This window comes from Moschus berezovskii, chromosome 12 (assembly GCF_049115385.1).
Source record: "Moschus berezovskii isolate FMDL1 chromosome 12, NW_MosBer_1.0, whole genome shotgun sequence".
NCBI classification, from domain to species: Eukaryota; Metazoa; Chordata; class Mammalia; order Artiodactyla; family Moschidae; genus Moschus; species Moschus berezovskii.
Genome location: NC_142471.1, coordinates 45,274,302 through 45,294,444, shown reverse-complemented (window position 1 = coordinate 45,294,444; position 20,143 = coordinate 45,274,302). Strand labels below are relative to the sequence as shown.

At 41.1% G+C, this 20,143-nt stretch overlaps 1 protein-coding gene across 1 annotated transcript in view; it reads right to left on the bottom strand.

Annotated features, from left to right (window-relative positions):
• The window catches only part of MARCHF8 (membrane associated ring-CH-type finger 8), a 121,993-nt gene that overhangs the window by 12,591 nt on the left and 89,259 nt on the right, over positions 1-20,143 (bottom strand). Inside the window, 1 exon segment of the mRNA XM_088842105.1 lies at positions 10,534-10,584. Coding sequence (XP_088698231.1) covers positions 10,534-10,584 — 51 coding nt within the window.

The window sequence follows — 20,143 nt, the reverse complement described above, 5'->3', positions numbered from 1 at the left end:
TTAGCAATTTGACGCTGGAGAGGACTTCCTTCCTGCGGGACACCAGCTGTACCTTCCCTCACCCTAACCTTCCCCACCCGCTTTTTGCTTCACTTCCTTCCCTTGCTCCTTTTACTACATTACTTTCCAACCTCCCTCTCGGCCACTTCCTCCTTCTTCTCTATTGCAAAACTCCACTGGGCCCTTTTCCATTTACCAGCAAAGCTATTTTTAATACATTTTGTGCTCTACTAAAAAGTGAATCTATCCACCTGATTTTCATCAACAGGTGTAGGACCACAGGAAATGGTCTGCTTTTTAAGCCAGGAGGAACTTGAGGAAGGACTAGAGAAGGAGGGCAAGATACAGAGGGCACGTGTTTACAATGGATCTCAAATTATAGCATATCAAGCAATGACTTAATCAAAAAAATGGGAAAGGAAATACAGATGGCTCTTACAACATCAGAAGATGCTTAGCCTTTCTCACGAGAAATACAAATTAAAGTTCAAATGAGAAATGCCTTCATCATTAACAAGAGTTTTTAAAAAATCAAATACCCATGTTGGCAAAAGTATGAGGTAACAATCACTCTCACACATTGCTGGTGTGAAAGCAACCTGGTAAACCTCCCACCAAAGATGGCAATTTGGCAATTTCACTCAGAATTACAAATGCATGTGTAATTTGTCCCAGCAACTTTTCTTTTAAGAATTCATCTTTACACATATGCACGAAAAGGTTTGTACAAAACTGTCTGGGAGCAAAGGGCTGGCGAACCTCACTGTCTGTGGGCTTGGACATGAATGTCAATACTAGTATAGCAAGTCACTGCACTACTGTATTTCTACCAAAAAAACAAAAACCCAAAACATCAAAATGAATGTTTCAACAGCCATGTATATTTCCTCCTCAGAAGAATATGGCTAAATTAAGAAAGCATGTTACATTGTCAGCACAGAGATTTCGGAAGTGAAGAGCTCTGACAGCTACCAAGAGAGAGGTTTTTCCTCTACAAAGATGGCATTTGCCACCTGTATCAGATTGTTATTATCCTGTTAACAAATTACCACAAACTTAGTGGCTCAAAAGTACAAATATGTCATCTGACCCACAGCGCGATAGGACCCTCTGCTCAGGGCCTCCTTTCTTTGCGGAGGCTCTGGGGAAGAACGCACTCCCACATTCATTCAGGCTGCTGGCAGAGGGCAGTTCCCAGCAGCTTTAGGACTGAGGACCCATTTACATCCTGGCTGTCAGCCAGGGGCTGCCTGCATTCCCCATCCTTCCCCATCTTCAAGCCCACTCTTGCTTCCAGTCTCTGCCCCCAGGCAAGGAAAGCTCTCTGCCTTTAAGAGCTCACATGATTCCTTTACAATGATCTTGTCAGCAATCTCTCTCATCACATTGACAAACTTCGGGCATCAGGGTGGGACATCTTGGGGAGGGGGCGGGTGGCACTTTAGAAATTCTGCTTACCAGGCCACCTTACCTTTACTTTATGCTCAGGAAGTTACTAAATGCTTCTGCCTTCCTGCCCTCAAAGCAGGAGATAGAAATCGGGTCCTTACTGCCACTCAGCAGGTCTGAATTAAAATAACAAAATCAAATAGCATCTCACTTGGTGTTTAGACACTGCAATGTACAAACTGAGACAGCATTTCAGCAAACTTTCTGCTTAGCGCAGAAGTTTCTCTGTGAAAAGAAATGCTTCATTCTGAGAGATTCTTGATTTCTAAAAATAAACACACAGTTGTATTCAACTTCCAAATGATCTACAATTAAAGGACAGGCCAGTTCTGTGGTTGCTCTGATAAATATATGTTGACTCCTGATGAAGGGCTGTGCCAAGAATGAGCTTTCTCGATAGCAATTAATTAAAACTGACCACTGAAAAAGTCAATATAGAATATGTACAATATAGAATTCATGGAGGAGAGTGTACTGAATTCTAAAATGACTTCCATTACAAATGACGCTCAGTATTGTCTAGTGACTAGCACAAACGCTGAATTCTTTTCTTTGGTGGCCTTTTAGAGAGGGCTGGAATTGCGTGAATAACAATATATCCCCAGCATAATGAGGGGCCTATGTCACAGCACTGCTAGAGGGAAAGCAACAGCTGAAGGGGCTCTATCATGGCCCATCTCACAAGCTGCTGTTGAGAAACTTGCAAATATAACTTGTTTTCAATAAATCACATTGAAGGCAACAGTTTCTGAGCAAAGATGGATTCACATTCCCAGAAGCTCCAATTGTAACCATATAAAGACCCCCAAAGTCACCAGAGATCAAACTGCCAACATTCGTTGGATCACAGAAAAAGCAAGAGAGTTTCAGAAAAACATCTATTTCTGCTTTATTGACTATGCCGAAGACTTTAACCATACAGATCACAACAAACTGGAAAAATCTTAAAGAGATGGGAATACCAGACCACCTGGCCTGCCTCCTGAGAAATCTGTATGCAGGTCAAGAAGCAACAGTTAGAACTGAACATGTAATAACAGACTGGCTCCAAATCGGGAAAGGAATACGTCAAGGCTGTATATTGTCACCCTGCTTATTTAACTTATATGCAGAGTACATCATGAGAAACACTGGGCTGGATGAAACACAAGCTGGAATCAAGATTGCTGGGGGAAATATCAATAACCTCAGATATGCAGATGACACCACCCTTATGGAAGAAAGTGAAGAAGAACTAAAGAGCCTCTTGATGAAAGTGAAGGAGGAGAGTGAAAATGCTAGCTTAAAACTCAACACTCAGAAAACTAAGATGATGCCATCCAGTCCCATCACTTCGTGGGAAATAGATGGGGAAACAATGGAAACAGTGACAGACTTTATTTTTTGGGGATCCAAAAATCACTGCAAATGGTGACTGCAGCCATGAAATTAAAAGACGCTTGCTCCCTGGAAGAAAAGCTATAACCAACCTAGACAACATATTAAAAAGCAGAGACATTACCTTGCCAACAAAGCTCCGTCTAGTCAAAGCTATAGTTTTTCCAGGAGTCGTGTATGGATGTGAGAGTTGGGCTATAAAGAAAACTGAGCTCCAAAGAATTGATGCTCTTGAACTGTGGTGCTGAAGAAGACTCTTGAGAGTCCCTTGGACTGCAAGGAGATCCAACCAGTCCATCCTAAAGGAAATCAGTCCTGAATATTCATTGGAAGGACTGATGCTGAAGCTGAAACTCCAAAACTTTGGCCACCTGATGCGAAGAACTGACTCATGTGAAAAGACCCTGACAGTGGTAAAGATTAAAGGCGGGAGGAGAAGGGGACGACAGAGGATGAGATGGCTGGATGGCATCACCGACTCAAAGGACATGAGTTTGATAAGCTTTGGGAGTTGGTGATGGACAGGGAAGCCTGGCGTGCTACAGTCCATGGGATCACAAAGAGTTGGACACGATGGAGTGACTGAACTGAACTCACCAGAAATACCATGGTAGAAGGGCTGGGTTTCTGAGTCATTTACTACTCAAAAGGACCCTTTACGACTACAGACTTCTTTTAAATATTTAACTTTTCAAAAATAACTGAAATACATTTTTATTTCCAATAATTCTTGGAGAAAATTCTGAAGTGGTAGCAAAAGCAGTGGCTTTTGACTCCAAAGTCCTCAGTCTGTATGTGTTCTGGGGCCACCTGGCTAAGCACACCACCTCCCAAGAGCACACCATTTGGCACAGGAATTTAATCATTTAAAAATCAGGTCAATAATCTATAGGGTTGCTATGAGGATCTTATAAAGTCAGAGATGCAGAAACATGACACACCATTCTCAGAAAGCCTCCACTGAGAAGAAGGCTTCCAGTGCTTCTGCTGCTTTCTGGTCTGCAGAGTGAACTTTCAGGTGTTTCTGTGATGTAATGCACCCATTCCAACAGGCTACCACCATCCATTCACTTGGGATGAAAAGAGTTTCTGCTCAGGCTACTCACCTGGCAGGTAAAACTTTGTCCTGGGAAATGCAATTGAGAGGAACTCAAGACTCAAGAAAATGAACTCAAACTTAATGTTAAGGCTCTTCCTCTAAAGCCAACATGTTAGGTAACAAATGAAATCAGTAATCTCTTTAAGCACATGCCCTCCCTGACGAATATTCAGAGGCCTGCCTGAAACCCCACTGCTGCCTCAACATCCGAGGCCCCGCCTCCCTCTCTGCTCTGTGACTCAGCACTGGCCACCACCTGGCATTTCACCCCCTCCTTCCTCTTCCTGGGGTGCTCTCACACCCCACCCAGCACGACTGGCCCTTCCTCGGGTTTCTCCTCAAAAGAGGCCTTTCACCCCTGTTACTCACTATCTATGTACCCTGCTCACGTCTTTCCTGGCACTGTCAAGGTTTATATAAAGATGTTATTAGAACAATACGTTCACGCAGAAGTTGCTGCTATTTAGTCGTGCGTGGTGCCTTGCACACAGGAGGTGTTCAGTGAACACTTGTTGAATAAATAAAACAAGGACATTCTGGAGCAACTGCATCTCTATTAATACGTCTAAAACAGAGTTCCCAAACTAGTTGGTCTCAGGGTCACTTTACACACTAAAAGAAAAAAAAAGAAAAATGAATGATGGCCCCAGAGAGCATGTGTTTATGTAGGTTACATCAACCAAAGATTAGAAATTTTTAAAACACAAGACTACCAGCACACATTCTGTTAGTGACAGACAGAAGACACCATCTTGCATGCCACTCAGACTCTGGAAACTCCACTGTACACTTGTGAGACAGTGAGAATAACACAAGCAAATCATGTTTTCATATTATGAAACCAGTTTTAGCATGGTCGCTTGCTCTGCCAGGGGGTCCAGAACAAAACTGAAAACTGCTGGTCTAAAGCTATAGCCAAAAACTCACTGTAACAAATCAGGAGGAAAAAAAAAGAAAACAGAGTCAGTCAATTTGTGCAAATGGAGAGCCAAATAGCAAGACACTGACCATGGAGCTTCATCTGGACCCAAAGTGAGGCTACATAGTATTAATGACACACATGAAGCAGGCCGTCACCACTTGATGCCATTAACCTGGCCAATTTATTCTCCTTGTTTCTACTGAATGAAATAAGTACACTGTCTTTGAGATAGCTGCTTTCTTCAGTATAAATTGAGAAAGGCACATCTGCCTCATATTTAACCCATAGGTCTGAGTAAACTGTCTATCACTGGTTAACTCTGTATTCAGAAACAGAGAGAAGGAGAACTTGATCGTGACAATCAAATCAAGGTGTGTGGCCAGCGAGTCACCACCCTAGGCTGTGTTTACATCTGACATGTGACATTCTGCTACTCCTCATTCCTATCTAATGGTAACATTAACAGGAAAATATTCAAGAGCTCTAGGAGAGTCTCTAGAGCTCTAGAAGCTCTAGAGATCTGCTTGCAACAACAGAACAGCTATAATTTTAAGTGTTCATTAAATATGTCCAATCTGACTTCTCCCCAGGAACATGTGATTAACCAGAGGCAGGCACATGATTCTTCAGATACTTGAATAAAATTATGCAGAGCTCTAAAATATACTGCTGGGTGCCAGCCTTCAGAAACTGCTGGAGCTTAGTCACCTCACCTGGCTGCAGGGAGGAGGCGGCACACACGCTCCAGGCTTCATGAGCAATGCCCACCTTGTCACTGCCATCTCCCTGTGGGAAGCACTGCTAGTCATGAACTTGTTCAATAAACTGTGTCACCTGGACTAAATCCAGTTCCCAGAGTTGAATGAGAATGCTTCCCTTGGGGTAAACTAATGCTGTGTCTGGGTGCTGCACTCTCCTGCATATAACTCGCCCACAGAGGTGTCAGCAGAGGCTCGAGGAAGTACAGCCCCCACAGTGAACCTGGCCTAAGCTGATTCCTTTTATCTTAAAAAATTTCATTTGGACTAAGTGAATTCAAGCCTCCTCAGGGAATACCAATCTTCCTCTAAAGGATTTCTGATCAAAGTGCAGTGGTCCTCAGGGCTCCTCTGGTGGCTCAGTGGTAAAGAGTCTGCCTGCCCATGCAGGAGATGCAGATTCAATCCTTGGGTCAGGAATATCCCCTGGAGAAGGGAATGGCAAACCACCTCAGTATTTGTGGCTAGGAAATCCCGTGGACAGAGGAGACTGGCGGGCTTCAACAGACACGATTTAGCGATTAAATGACAACATGCTAAGTTGCTTCAGTCGTGTCTGACTCTGTGTGACCCCATAGACTGTAGCCTGCCAGGTTCCTCTGTCCACGGGATTCTCCAGGCAAGAATACTGGAGTGGGTTGCCATGCCCTCCTCCAGGAAATCTTTCTGACCCAAGGATCAAACCCGCTTCTGTCTCCTGCACTGACAGGTGGGTTCTTTAGCACCACTTGGGAAGCCTTAAACAACAGTGGTCCTCACTGGAACAGCCCCAACCAACACAGCCTCAGGGTTTACAGGTACCTGCAACTGGATGGCCACGATAGCCATCACTCCTATTGACTAAGGTTTCCTTTTATCTCTACCTAAAGCACTGGATTTCCCAAGGAGGTGACAAACCAGTTTTCTACTACAGTTTAACCCCATCCTGGGCAGCGCCTTTCAACCCTTTACATTCTGCTGTAAGCATCCCCTCCTCAGCCAGACCTTCCCTGAGCAGCCCTTCCAACTATGGTGCCTCATAATTTTGTACCTTAGCCCCTTTTCTTTCCCATTCATGATTCTGCCTAAAGGTATTTTATGGACGTCTGCTTATTCCTCTCTCCTCTGTTTAGTTCAGCATTCAAAGCATAATGTCTGGCACAGTTATGTGCGGACAAAATCTGAACTCATGTAATACTCCTCAACACTGCACTGGGCCTCCTTGTACACCTTACAGTTGAGGATACTTTATGCCAGGTGATGAGACAGCTTGCAGGTAAGGGGCAGTGATGGTACAATACCCTTGGACAGGGAGTCAGTTCACCTCACCCTTACATGGCAGGCTTTCCAGGAGCAACCTCTGTGACCACCCGAGTCCACCTGAAGGCCATGTCAGTACCTGGGTGCATTCCCCCACCAGCTCGTGCTCCAAGTAACCCAGGAGTGATGGCCATCATTCAGAGGCTGCCCATCACTCTGACAGCAGAGACATACCTCACTCCCTCCCTTCTTTCCAACACAAAGCCTCCCAAATCCCACTGTCCATCAGAGCTCTAGTTCACAAAGGGCAGAATCAGCACCAGTGGTGGTTGATAGAATAAGAGTTTAGGTGACATAACGAAGAACATTTTGTAAGCTTTTAATAGGAGTGTAACGCAGACTGCACGTGTCTGACTGACATGAGCACAGACCAGCCTGAAACCTGGGTACAGGCCGAGTCGGCAGGAAAAGTCTCTTGACAAAGACAAAATCTCAGGTAGCATAACCTGCCCATAGACTGACCTTCCCTTGTATCTTCTAGTTCAAGGGTAGGAAGCATCTGCTTAAGTATATCTGCTACACTGAAGACAAGAGTTTTACATGTTTTGGCCTAAAAGCAGCCTCAAATAACAGGCTTGTTTTATAAATAGAACAAGAAAGAACTGCATTCTCAAAAACAAGTTTCATAGCAATCCTGCCCTCTGTTCTTCAGCCCCATTTAACTTGCTCATCCCTAACATACTTAAGGAGGCTTTTGCAACAAAATTTCGTGTTGATGGGATCACTGGGGAGTTAGTTGTGTGAGCAAACAAGACTCCCTACTCCTGAAGTTTTCTTTTGATCCCAGTGAAGTGTGCAGGAATTCCTGTTGTGGAAATGCAAGAAGCCCAAATCTCCTTTATGCACTATGGAAGAAAACTTTGGGCTTTCACAGTTCTTCATTAACTTTGAAGTAACACTATAACTAAAAACAAAGTGAAAGTCGCTCAGTGATGTCTGACTCTTTGCAACCCCATAGACTATACAGTCCATGGAATTCTCCAGGCCGGTACACTGGAGTGGGTAGCCTTTCCCTTCTCCAGGAGATCTTCCCAACCCAGGAATCGAACCCAGGTCTCCCACATCGCAGGCGGATTCTTTACCAGCTGAGCCACAAGGGAAGCCCAAGAATATTGGAGTGGGTAGCCTATCCCTTCTCCAGTGGATCTTCCAGACCCAGGAATCAAACCGGGGTCTCCTGCATTGCAGGCGGATTCTTTACCAACTGAGCTATCAGGGAAGCCATACCTCAATTAAAAAATACATTATTGTTAAAAATGCTAACCATCACCTGAGCTTTCAGCAAGTCGTGGTAGTAACATCAAAGATCACCAATCACAGATCACCATAACAAATACAATAATAGTAAAGAAAAAGCTTGAAATATTTAGAGAATTACCAAAATGTGACACAGAGACAAGTGAGCAAATGCTGTTGGAAAAATGGTGCTGACTGATTGCCTCGAAGCAAGGTTGCCACAAACCTTCAATTTATAAAAAATGCAACATTTGAAAAGTGTAATAAAGTGAAATGCAATAAAACAAAGCCTGCCTGCAGTTCTTCAATCAGCAGTGAAATAATAATAAGACTATCCTGATTCAATCAATCGAAGGTCTCCAGCATTCAACCAGTTTAGCAAGAGTCACTTTATTTATTGACTCACTACATTGAGGAAGCTGCCACATGGCTTCTGGCAAATATTTTAAGACTCACAACAAGCCTGAAGGTTGTATTATTATCCTAATTTTACTCATCAAGAAATTAAAGTTCAGAGGAGTGTCCTTACTCAAAGTCACATGGCTGGTAAACCTTTGTTTCAGTTCAGTTCAGTTCAGTCGCTCAGTCGTGTGCGACTTGTTTACCTTACCCTAAAAACCTCACCAAGTAACTTAGAAGGCCGACACCCCAGGTCTGTGCCAAGCCCATAAAATGTTCCTCTAGATACTGTTGGAGAGTTGTGTCTAAAGGAACATTTTGGACAGCTCCTTCAAAAAGTCATAGGTCAAAACTGGCCATTTTACTCTGACAGTAATGATGTACCACTGCACAGTTCTACAGCTCCTGCATTCCTGGCTGAAGGAACAGCAAAGGAAAGAAAAGGAGGTTGGAACAGCAGACAGTATGCACTGAAAGGTATTTATATGAGGCGGCTAAAGCCACCCCGACTGATCTGGGGGAAAGCTTCCTAGGTGGCGCAGTGGTAAAGAACCTGCTTGCCAATACAGGAAACATAATGAGATGTGAGTTCGATCCCTGGATCAGGAAGATCCCCTGGAGAATGAAATGGCTGCCCACTCTGGTATTCTTGCCTGGAAAATCTCACAGACAGAGGAGCCTGGTGGGCTACAGTCCATGGGGTCACAAAGAGTCAGACATGACTGAGCAACTTTACACACACACACAGGTCAGCAATGAACCAAGAAGCACTCTGTAAATATTGTTCAGGCACACTAAGCACTATGGACTTTCTCTTTATGCAAAATTCAGTGGCAGAATGTCATGGTGAGATCACAAGCATGCCTAAGACCAGACTGATCAATGTCTTAAAGGATTTTCTGCATTCTACTTTTAATTCCAAAGTATAATACAGAGTGATCTGGATAAAAAACATTTATCATATAATGTGACTATTTTAAAGAAATTAAAGTCCTGAGGCAGCAGGCCAGGTTTTGCCACACTGTCCAGACCTGACACAGATTTGGGGAGAATGTCCATCTTTGCCAGGAACCTTCACAGACATACCTGCACGAACAAGGGGTGGGTTGGAGCCTGTGTCTGGGCTGAGAGACGAGCAGGGCATGTGAGCAAGCTCACGGCATGGGAGACACTGTCTGTAGGCTCTAGGGTCACCCCAAGTATCTGATATACTCCTAACAGACTACCTGACTATCCCACAGGTGATCAGGTGCTGTTGGCTGGCTGATTCACCCTCTCTGCCCTCCTTTTCCTAGCCACATTCCAGCTGGCAGTGGTCTTGTGATCCAGTTCTCACCAGATCTAAGCAGAAGTCAGGCAACTGAGTGGGGCTTCTGGGAAAGCTTTTGCCTTCTGGCTGAAAAGGGTCACTCTCAGCTGACAGACTGCACGGCTAGAGTGTCAGCTAAGGTCCAGCTCCCACCCCAAGACCCTAAGGTGTCAAACAAAAGGATGACAGTGTACCAAGGAAGATGGCACAAAGGAAGCAGAAAGAGCTTGGGTCCCAGGCAACATCTGTGAGCAACAGCACATCAGCCATGAACCATCCACCTCCGGACATCTTGTCATCAGAACCACATAAATCCAAAATTATTTAAGTCAGTAAAACTGTTGTTTTGTTACTATCTCTCAAATGCATTCCTAATTGAGGCGACAGATTCTCTGATAGCTCTCTGAGAATTCTTTTACCTGAAAGTAAATGATTTCTACTGGAAGAAATAGGGTTTTCTCCTATTACTCACTTCCCTCAAACACATGCTCAGAACTGCCTCACTAGAAAAATATGATTGTTATATACCTCACAAATAATCTGGTTCCAGAGCCGATTAAAGCAATGCATTGATATCTTTATGTCTTGAAAAGAGTATAAAACACATGCCAGGTATAAATATGAAAGAAAAGAATATAAAAACCCCCAGTTATAATAAAAATAACATATTTCAGTGGCACCCTACCTTAGAAATGTCGCTTGAATGACTCATGGAATGTCCCAAAGTCTTCTCATTCTGCAAGAAAACCAAACAGGTTTAATTTACATAAGGCATCAAGTTTTGATTAAAATAGGGCAAACAAGTAACTGAACATAACAATTTTACTAACAAATTGTTCCCTCAATTAGAATTTGCTGTGCATCAACTACTGTGTACAGGGCCAGCTATTAGACATTGGAGAATTTGGCAAATATGAATAAAACAAGAGTCTTTTCCCTAAAGGAACTTATTAATAAGAAAAGGACAGGAATTTTGAGCAAACTGTAAAAATACGAGGGCAACATGTATCTTAAGAAGCATTCAAGAGGAGGTTCAGAGGGGTTAAACTGTGTTTTCAGTTGTGTATGATGTGGTCCATGCGATGAGGAGCTGCTGTAGACAAAGGAAACAAGACAAAAGACCCTAACAAAGGCTGGCTGAAAAGTGCCAGTTCTCTGCAGGGACACTCCACAGCTCACACCCACTCCCTCAAGCCTATTTCTCCTCCTGGATTAGAGAAAACTGACAGTCCTGCTAGTCTCCTCCCACTCACACTCCTCTACCTTCAAGTTACAAAGTCTTTTTATCAAATTCTTCCCCACCAAATGTCTCTCAATCTCAAATCTCATCTCCATTTCTACTGTCAATGCCTTTGTGTTCCCTTCATTTCTTACTTGGAATTCTTGAATAACTTTCTTCCTGGTCTTTCTCCTTTTAAATTGACCTCCCTGATACATAATTGTTATAGACTGAATTGTTACCCCGCCCACCTCCAATTATGTTGATGCCCTAACTCTAAATACTGAGAATGTGACTACATTTGGAGATGGAAGTCTTTGAAGAAGAAACTACTGAAATGAGGGCATTAGGGTGGGCCCTAAAGCAGTATGACTGGTGTCCCTGTAAGAAGAGGTTATCAGGACACAGATATACGGACACAGAAGACACAGGGTGAAGACAGCCACAGACCTACACATTAAGGAAAGAGGCCACAAGAAAAATCTAAACTGCTGACACGCTGGTCTTGGACTTAAAACTTCCAGAACAATAAGAAAATAAATACCTGTTGTTTTAACCATCCAGTCTGTGGTACTTTGTTATGACATCACTAGCAAATGAATACAGCAATATTCCACACTATAAAATTGTAAAAAAAAAAAAAAGAGAGAGAATGTTCCAAATGTAAATATGATTTTAAAAAATAATACAGTAACTTTTCCTGCATCCACTCAGGCTTGCTCTAAATCAAATGAGTTAAAAAAAAAAAAAAACTACTGGAAATGGAAGAGACGATCTTACGTGTATTTTTAAGATTATCTATTCTCCATTCAGTTCACATGCCAGGCAATAACCATGGCAAAGACCACAAAATGCTGAGATGGAGGCATAATTCTTTTATCAGAAGGAAGTACAAAGGAGCGGGTGGATCATATAAAAACTCCTTTGAGGAAGAGTTGATTCCTTCCACTGAGGCTCTCCTTCAAGAAAGCTGGCCATCAAGAAAATTCTGACAGGCACACCTCAAGAAACAAGAAAAAAGTCAACTAAATAACCTAACTCTACATCTAAAGAAACTAGAAAAGGAAGAAATGAAGAACCTCAGGGTTAGTAGAAGGAAAGAAATCGTAAAAATTAGGGCAGAAATAAATGCAAAAGAAACAACAGAGACCATAGCAAAAATCAACAAAGCCAAAAGCTGATTCTTTGAGAAGGTAAATAAAATTGATAAACCACTAGCCAGACTCATCAAGAAACAAAGGGAGAAGAACCAAATCAATAAAATTAGAAATGAAAATGGAGAGATCACAACCGACAACATAGAAATACAAAGGATTATTAGAGAATACTATCAGCAATACTATGGCAATAAAATGAATAACTTGGAAGAAATGGACAAATTCTTAGAAAAGTACAACTTTCCAAAATTGAACCAGGAAGAAATAGAAAATCTTAACAGCCCCATCACAAGCACGGAAATAGAAGCTGTAATGAGAAATCTTCCAGCAAACAAAAAAACCAGACGGCTTCACAGCTGAATTCTACCAAAAATTCAGAGAAGAGCTAACACCTATTCTACTCAAACTCTTCCAGAAAATTGCTGAGGAAGGGAAACTTCCAAACCCATTCTATGAGGCCACCATCACCCTAACCCCAAAACCTGGTAAAGATCCCACAAAAAAAGAAAACTACAGGCCAATATCACTGATGAACATAGATGCAAAAATCCTTAACAAAATTCTAGCAATCAGAATCCAACAACATATTAAGAAGATCATACATCATGACCAAGTGGGCTTTATCCCAGGAATGCAAGGATTCTTCAATATCCGCAAATCAATCAATGTAATACACTACATTAACAAACTGAAAAATAAAAATCATATGATTATCTCAATAGATGCAGAGAAAGCCTTCGACAAAATTCAACATCCATTTATGATAAAAACCCTCCAGAAGGTGGGAATAGAAGGGACACACCTCAACATAATAAAAGCTATATATGACAAACCCTCCGCAAACATTATCCTCAATGGTAAAAAACGGAAAGCATTTCCCCTAAAGTCAGGAACAAGACAAGGTGCCCACTCTCACTAGTACTATTCAACACAGTTCTGAAAGTTTTGGTCACAGCAATCAGAGCAGAAAAAGACATAAAAGGAATCCAAACTGGAAAAGAAGAAGTAAAACTCTCACTGTTCGCTGATGACATGATCCTCTACACAGAAAACCCTAAAAACTCTACCAAAAAACTACTAGAGCTAATCAATGAATACAGTAATGTTGCAGGACATAAAATCAAGACACAGAAATCCCTTGCATTCCTATACACTAATAATGAGAAAATAGAAACAGAAATTAAGGAAACTATTCCATTCACTGTTGCAACGAACAGAATTAAATACTTAGGAATATATCTACCTAAAGAAACAAAAGACTTGTACATCAGTTCAGTCGCTCAGTTGTGTCCGACTCTTTGCGACCCCATGAATCACAGCAAGCCAGGCCTCCCTGTCCATCACCAATTCCCAGAGTTCACTCAAACTCATATCCATCGAGTCGGTGATGCCATCCAGCCATCTCGTTCTCTGTCGTCCCCATCTCCTCCTGCCCCCAATCCCTCCCAGCATCAGACTCTTCTCCAGTGAGTCAACTCATCGCATGAGGTGGCCAAAGTATTGGAGTTTCAGCTTTAGCATCAGTCCTTCCAATGAACACCCAGGATTGATCTCCTTTAGAATGGACTGGTTGGATCTCCTTGCAGTCCAAGGGACTCTCAAGAGTCTTCTCCAACACCACAGTTCAAAAGCATCAATTCTTCGGCGATCAGCTTTCTTCACAGTCCAACTCTCACATCCATACATGACCACAGGAAAAAACATAGCCTTGACTAGGCGGACCTTTGTTGACAAAGTAATGTCTCTGCTTTTTAATATACTATCTAGGTTGGTCATAACTTTCCTTCCAAGGAGTAAGCGTCTTTTAATTTCATGGCTGCAATCAGCATCTGCAGTGATTTTGGAGCCCAAAAAAATAAAGTCTGACACTGTTTCCACTGTTTCCCCATCTATTTCCCATGAAGTGATGGGACCGGATGCCATGATCTTCGTTTTCTGAATGTTGAGCTTCAAGCCAAACTTTTCACTCTCCTCTTTCACTTTCATCAAGAGGCTTTTGAGTTCCTCTTCACTTTCTGCCATAAGGGTGGTGTCATCTGCATATCTGAGGTTACTGATATTTCTCCCAGCAATCTTGATTCCAGCTTGTGCTTCTTCCAGCCCAGCGTTCCTCATGATGTACTCTGCATAGAAGTTAAATAAGCAGGGTGACAATATACAACCTTGACATACTCCTTCTCCTATTTGGAACCAGTCTGTTGTTCCATGTCCAGTTCTAACTGTTGCTTCCTGACCTGCCTACAGGTTTCTCAAGAGGCAGGTCAGGTGGTCTGGTATTCCCATCTCTTTCAGAATGTTCCAGTTTATTGTGATCCACACAGTCAAAGGCTTTAGCATAGTCAATGAAGCAGACTTGTACATAGAAAACTATAAATCACTGGTAAAGTAATCAAAGAGGACACTAATAGATGGAGAAATATACAGTGTTTGTGGATTGGAAGAATAAATATTGTGAAAATGAGTATACTACCCAAAGTAATTTATACATTCAATGCAATCCCTATCAAGCTACCAACAATATTTATCACAGAGCTAGAGCAAATAATCTCACAATTTGTATGGAAATACAGAAAACCTTGAATAGCCAAAGCAATCTTGAGGAAGAAGAATGGAACTGGGGGAATTAACCTGCCAGACTTCAGGCTCTACTACAAAGCCACAGTCATCAAGACAGTATGGTACTGGCATAAAGACAGAAATATAGATCAATGGAACAAAATAGAAAGCCCAGAGATAAATCCACGCACCTATGGACACCTTATCTTTGACAAAGGAGGCAAGAATATTCAATGGAGAAAAGACAATCTCTTTAACAAGTGGTGCTGGGAAAACTGGTCAGCCACTTATAAAAGAATGAAACTAGAACACTCCCTAACACCATACACAAAAATAAACTCAAAATGGATTAAAGATCTAAATGTAAAACCAGAAACTATAAAACTCCTAGAGGAGAACATAGGCAAAACACTCTCCAACATAAATCACAGCAGGATCCTCCCTCCAAGACCCACCTCCCAGAATATTGGAAATAAAAGCAAAAATCAACAAATGGGACCTAATTAAAATCAAACGCTTCTGCACAGCAAAGGAAACTATAAGCAAGGTGAAAAGACAGCCTTCAGAATGGGAGAAAAATAATAGCAAATGAAACAACTGACAAAGAATTAATCTCCAAAATATACAAGCAGCTCCTGCAGCTCAATTCCAGAAAAGTAAACGACTCAGTCAAAAAATGGGCCAAAGAACTAAACAGACATTTCTCCAAAGAAGACATAAAGATGGCTAACAAACACATGAAAAAATGCTCAACATCCCTCATTATCAGAGAAATGCGAATCAAAACCACAATGAGATACCATTTCACACCAGTCAGAATGGCTGCTATCCAAAAGTCTACATGCAATAAATGCTGGAGAGGGTATGGAGAGAAGGGAACCCTCTTACACTGTCGGTGGGAATGCAAACTAGTACAGCCACTACGGAGAACAGTGTGGAGATTCCTCAAAAAACTGGAAATAGAACTGCCATATGATCCAACAATCGCACTCCTGGGCATACACACTGAGGAAACCAGAATTGAAAGGGACACGTGTACTCCAATGTTCATTGCAGCACTGTTTGTAATAGCCAGGACATGGAAGCAACCTAGATGTCCATCTGCAGACGAATGGATAAGAAAGCTTTGGTACATATACACAATGGAGTATTATTCAGCCATTAAAAAGAATGCATTTGAATCAGTTCTAACAAGGTGGATGAAACTGGAGCCTATTATACAGGGTGAAGTAAGCCAGAAAGAAAAACACCAATACAGTATACTAACGCATATATATGGAATTTAGAAAGATGCAAATGATAACCCTGTATACGAGACAGCAAAAGAGACACAGATGTATAGAACAGTCTTTGGGACTCTGTGGGAGAGGGTGAGGGTGGGATGATTTGGGAGAATGGCACTGAAACGTGTATGTTGTCATATGTGAAACGAATCACCAGTTCAGGGTTGATGCATGTTACAGGATGCTCGGGGCTGGTGTGCGGGGATGACCGAGAGGGAGGATAAAGGGAGGTAGGAGGTGGGAAGGGGGTTCGGAAGGGGGAACTCATGTACACCTGGGGTGGATTCATGTCAATGTATGGCAAAACCAACCAATATAATATTGTAAAGTAATTAGCCTCCAATTAAAAAAAAAAATTCTGATTTTCTCCTTCCCTTCAATCCATCAAGTCACAGATTGCTTTGATTTTGTACACTTTGCTTCTGTACACTTGGTATCACTAAAATGATTATGAAATGTTTCAATACCTCCCAAGTAGCCTGACACTCAGCACATGTTTTGGCAATATTGTCTTGTCTTTATAGCAATGTGTTTGTGTAATTTTGGGAATAATTTTATTATATTCTCCCTTACTTTATACATCTGAGTACAATCAGAAGTTCATATCTCTTAAATGTAATACAATATGACAATGTTATTAAGTGTTTAGTTTCATGGACTGTTTCTTGGTCTTAAGCTCACCACTTAGCTAGCTATAAAGGAAAAGAATAAAATTATAAAAAATATTCAAGGTGTTGGCAATATATCACCAATACCTATTTCTCTGGAAAATGAGAGTCCACAGGAAAAGTAAATCTACAAACATCGAAGTTTCATTCATGAGTCAAGAATGCACTAGGGACAAAGACAGGATACTGCTGCAAATCCCACTTAAAGGCTCATCTGCTGGCGATTTACTACTGAATTTCAATCTAGTCTACTAAGTTAAAACAAAGATACCATACGCTTTGTATTATCTGTACAGAAAACCAATTATACCGCTATCAAATCACCTGCTACCTTACAAGAAACAGCCAGTTTAACACCATCTGGAAATCTACAGAGAAGTTCCAAGCAGCAATAATTCATGTCCTAGACCTTTCCAACATTCATTATTCCACAGAGAATGGTACTGAGTGGGGGGAGCCTAGCTGTTAAGCTAGGTAGCATTATAAATCAAGATTGAGATCTAAAAGTTGCTCTTTACATTATGAACTTGAGAAATAAGCTTAACAATGTCAACTTTATCCTGTTTTCCTTGTTAGAACAATTCAGTATTCTACAGGGTAAAAACAAATAACTAGCCCCAGAGCCCCAGAAGATATATATGTTTTAAAACCTCAATATTTGGTATTGCTTCTCTACTATTTGGTGGGAAATTAACAATTCAGTTCCAATAGACCGTAGTTGTTTTTAAAACATTGCTACATTTATTTGGACTAACTGAAAGGAAGCAAATCCCAGGATTCATTCAAATCAGTTTCTCATTCATTCCGTATTTATTTACTATGTGACTGCCATATACAAACAACTGTATCAGGCACAGAATACTGACAAAAGTAAATCTAACTCTGAGGCCTGCACCAATGGTAACATTACCACAGAAGTGCCTCGAAATAGTGTTTCAATGAGGAATGTGTAACTAGAGAAGAGGCAAAGAATGACACAAAAAAGCACATACGTAAATTCCAGTGGGTAGAGTTGGTGACATCACTCTCTCCTACAGTCAAAGAACATCGAGTTTCTACGTGAGAAGAAGGAAACTTTATCGAACATCAATATCAAGAACTGGAATGAGGAGTAACAAGAGTTTCACTGCAGCTCAAGGTGAAACTAAGCTTCAGTGCCCAAGTGATAAAAACCCTGGCAAATTATCTTCACAGTCTCTAACACATTCCGTCACTGCTCAGTGGGCGCCACCATCTTGACAGAAGAGAGCCTCACTGCCTGCTCCTTCCTCAAAGAAGCAGGGAGATGTCATACCACACAGCTCCCCAGCCGACTCTCATCTCTGCCTCTCTTTATGGGCTCTTCTTCTCTACATTAAACAGAAAATGCCTCAGAACACAGTTCCACTTCTCATCTGTTGCCTCTTTCAGACCAGTCCTTCCGAAACTTTGTACATTTGAATTACTTAGGGATCTTGCTAAAATGCAGACTGTGAGGTCTGAGGACAGTTGAGATTCTGTGTTTCTAATGAGCTCCCAGGTGACTCCCATCCTGCTGGCCCCCAGGCCACATTTTAAGATGCAAGTCTGACTGTAAATCCTGGGCCAGAATAATCCATACAGGCTCTCATTTTTTAGAAAAGTGAATCATGACTCCTGACAATGTAAATTTCTCTTTAAAAGATGGCAGTGAGCTCATAATTGAGTTAATACAAATAAATAAATCAGTCAGGAGACAGACTGATAAACAGGTTTGAGAAAAACAGCTTAAGGGTATAAGAAAGCAAAGTTCTGTTAATGTTAAGAAGTTACCAAATCACAAAGATAAAGAGGCATCTCTGCTCAAAAATATGGACATTTCCCAGTCAATGATTTTGCAAGTCTATGTGTGACTCCAATAAAATGCACCTGGGGGCAGAGCCAAGATGCAGAGCCTACTGAGACCAAACACACCATGGAAGAAGCCAAGAATTAACAAGAAGACGATAAAGTGACATGTCTAAGCAAGTCTTGGGGAATCTGCACAAAAAAGTCAAATGACAGAACTTCTTGAAATTCTGACCACAACCAGTTAAGTCATTAAACACACACACACCCCAATTTATGTGTAAAAGACATTGGTAACTATCTAACCAAAATCCATCATCTCCAGCAGAACTCCAACATTGTTCTGAGCAGCAACAGAACCAAAAGTTCTCACTTTCTCACACTAATTTGCAGTTAAGGGTAAATATGTAAGACATTTCTAAAGATATTACCCTTGATGTTTTCTGGGAGCACATTTTCCTTTCCTGATGCAGCTGCTATTCCATCCTCTAGCATTCCTCCTGCCCTCCTCCACCCTGGAATATATATGCCATGCCAGAGGGTACAGCAGTACCTTTAGTCTCAGGACTCCTTTACAATATAAAAAATTATCAAGAACTCCAAAAACCTTTTGTTTATGTGGATTATACCTATGGATATTTACTATTCAAAATTAAAATGGACAATTTAAAAAATAGGTATCTCTTAATTCATTTAGAATTAACAATAATAAACCTGGTTAAATAACATTTCTATGAAAAACAACTATTTCTTCAAAACAAAAAAAGTTGGCAGAGTAGCATGTTTTTACATTTTTATAAATCTTGCTATTGTCTAATTAATAGAAGACAGCTGGATTCCCATATCTACTTATGCATTCAATCTCCTCTGACACATTGCTTTGACTGAAGTAAAGACTATTTGGCTTTACACAGTTATGAAGTTAGAAAAGGAGTATGTATTTTAATAACCATGAAACAACTGTGGATGTTACTTTGTACTACACAAAAACTCAGTAATTACCTGAGATTCAGACTCTGATATTAATGAACTTTCAATACTCCAGTAAAATAAACTGCTTCATCTTTATTTGAAACAATATCTTAACCATGCATGACTTTGTAACATCACACACTGGCCATTTAGAAATTACTGGCTCACTGAATTATGCAAATCTCCAAGATTAACACATTGTATTATGCAATATCAAAAAAACCACACTCATTAATATGACCATCAACTGTATCAGAAGAATCTTTAATTATCGAAAAGCTACTAAGCTCATAGTGGTGGATAATGTTTATCATCACTTTTAAAATGAGTAGTCATTGCTTTTCAAGTACCCATGACTTGATTTCTATTTTAAATGTTCAAATCTCCTGAAAACTTCTGGGTTTTGTCTACACAAAATCAATCCTAAATGTAAAATAAAATACAACAAAAATTTCATGACATCTTTCACTCCTAAACCTGTCTTTGAGATTTCCCAAGGGGCCCTGAAAAAGGACAAAAATGTATCTTTTTTTGTTTCCCTATCCTATGAAGGGAGAGGTACTGAGACTTGGTTTACTTGATTTGTCACTACTGATGAAACGCGTACGAAGTTATGAGTGAACAGAGATTCATG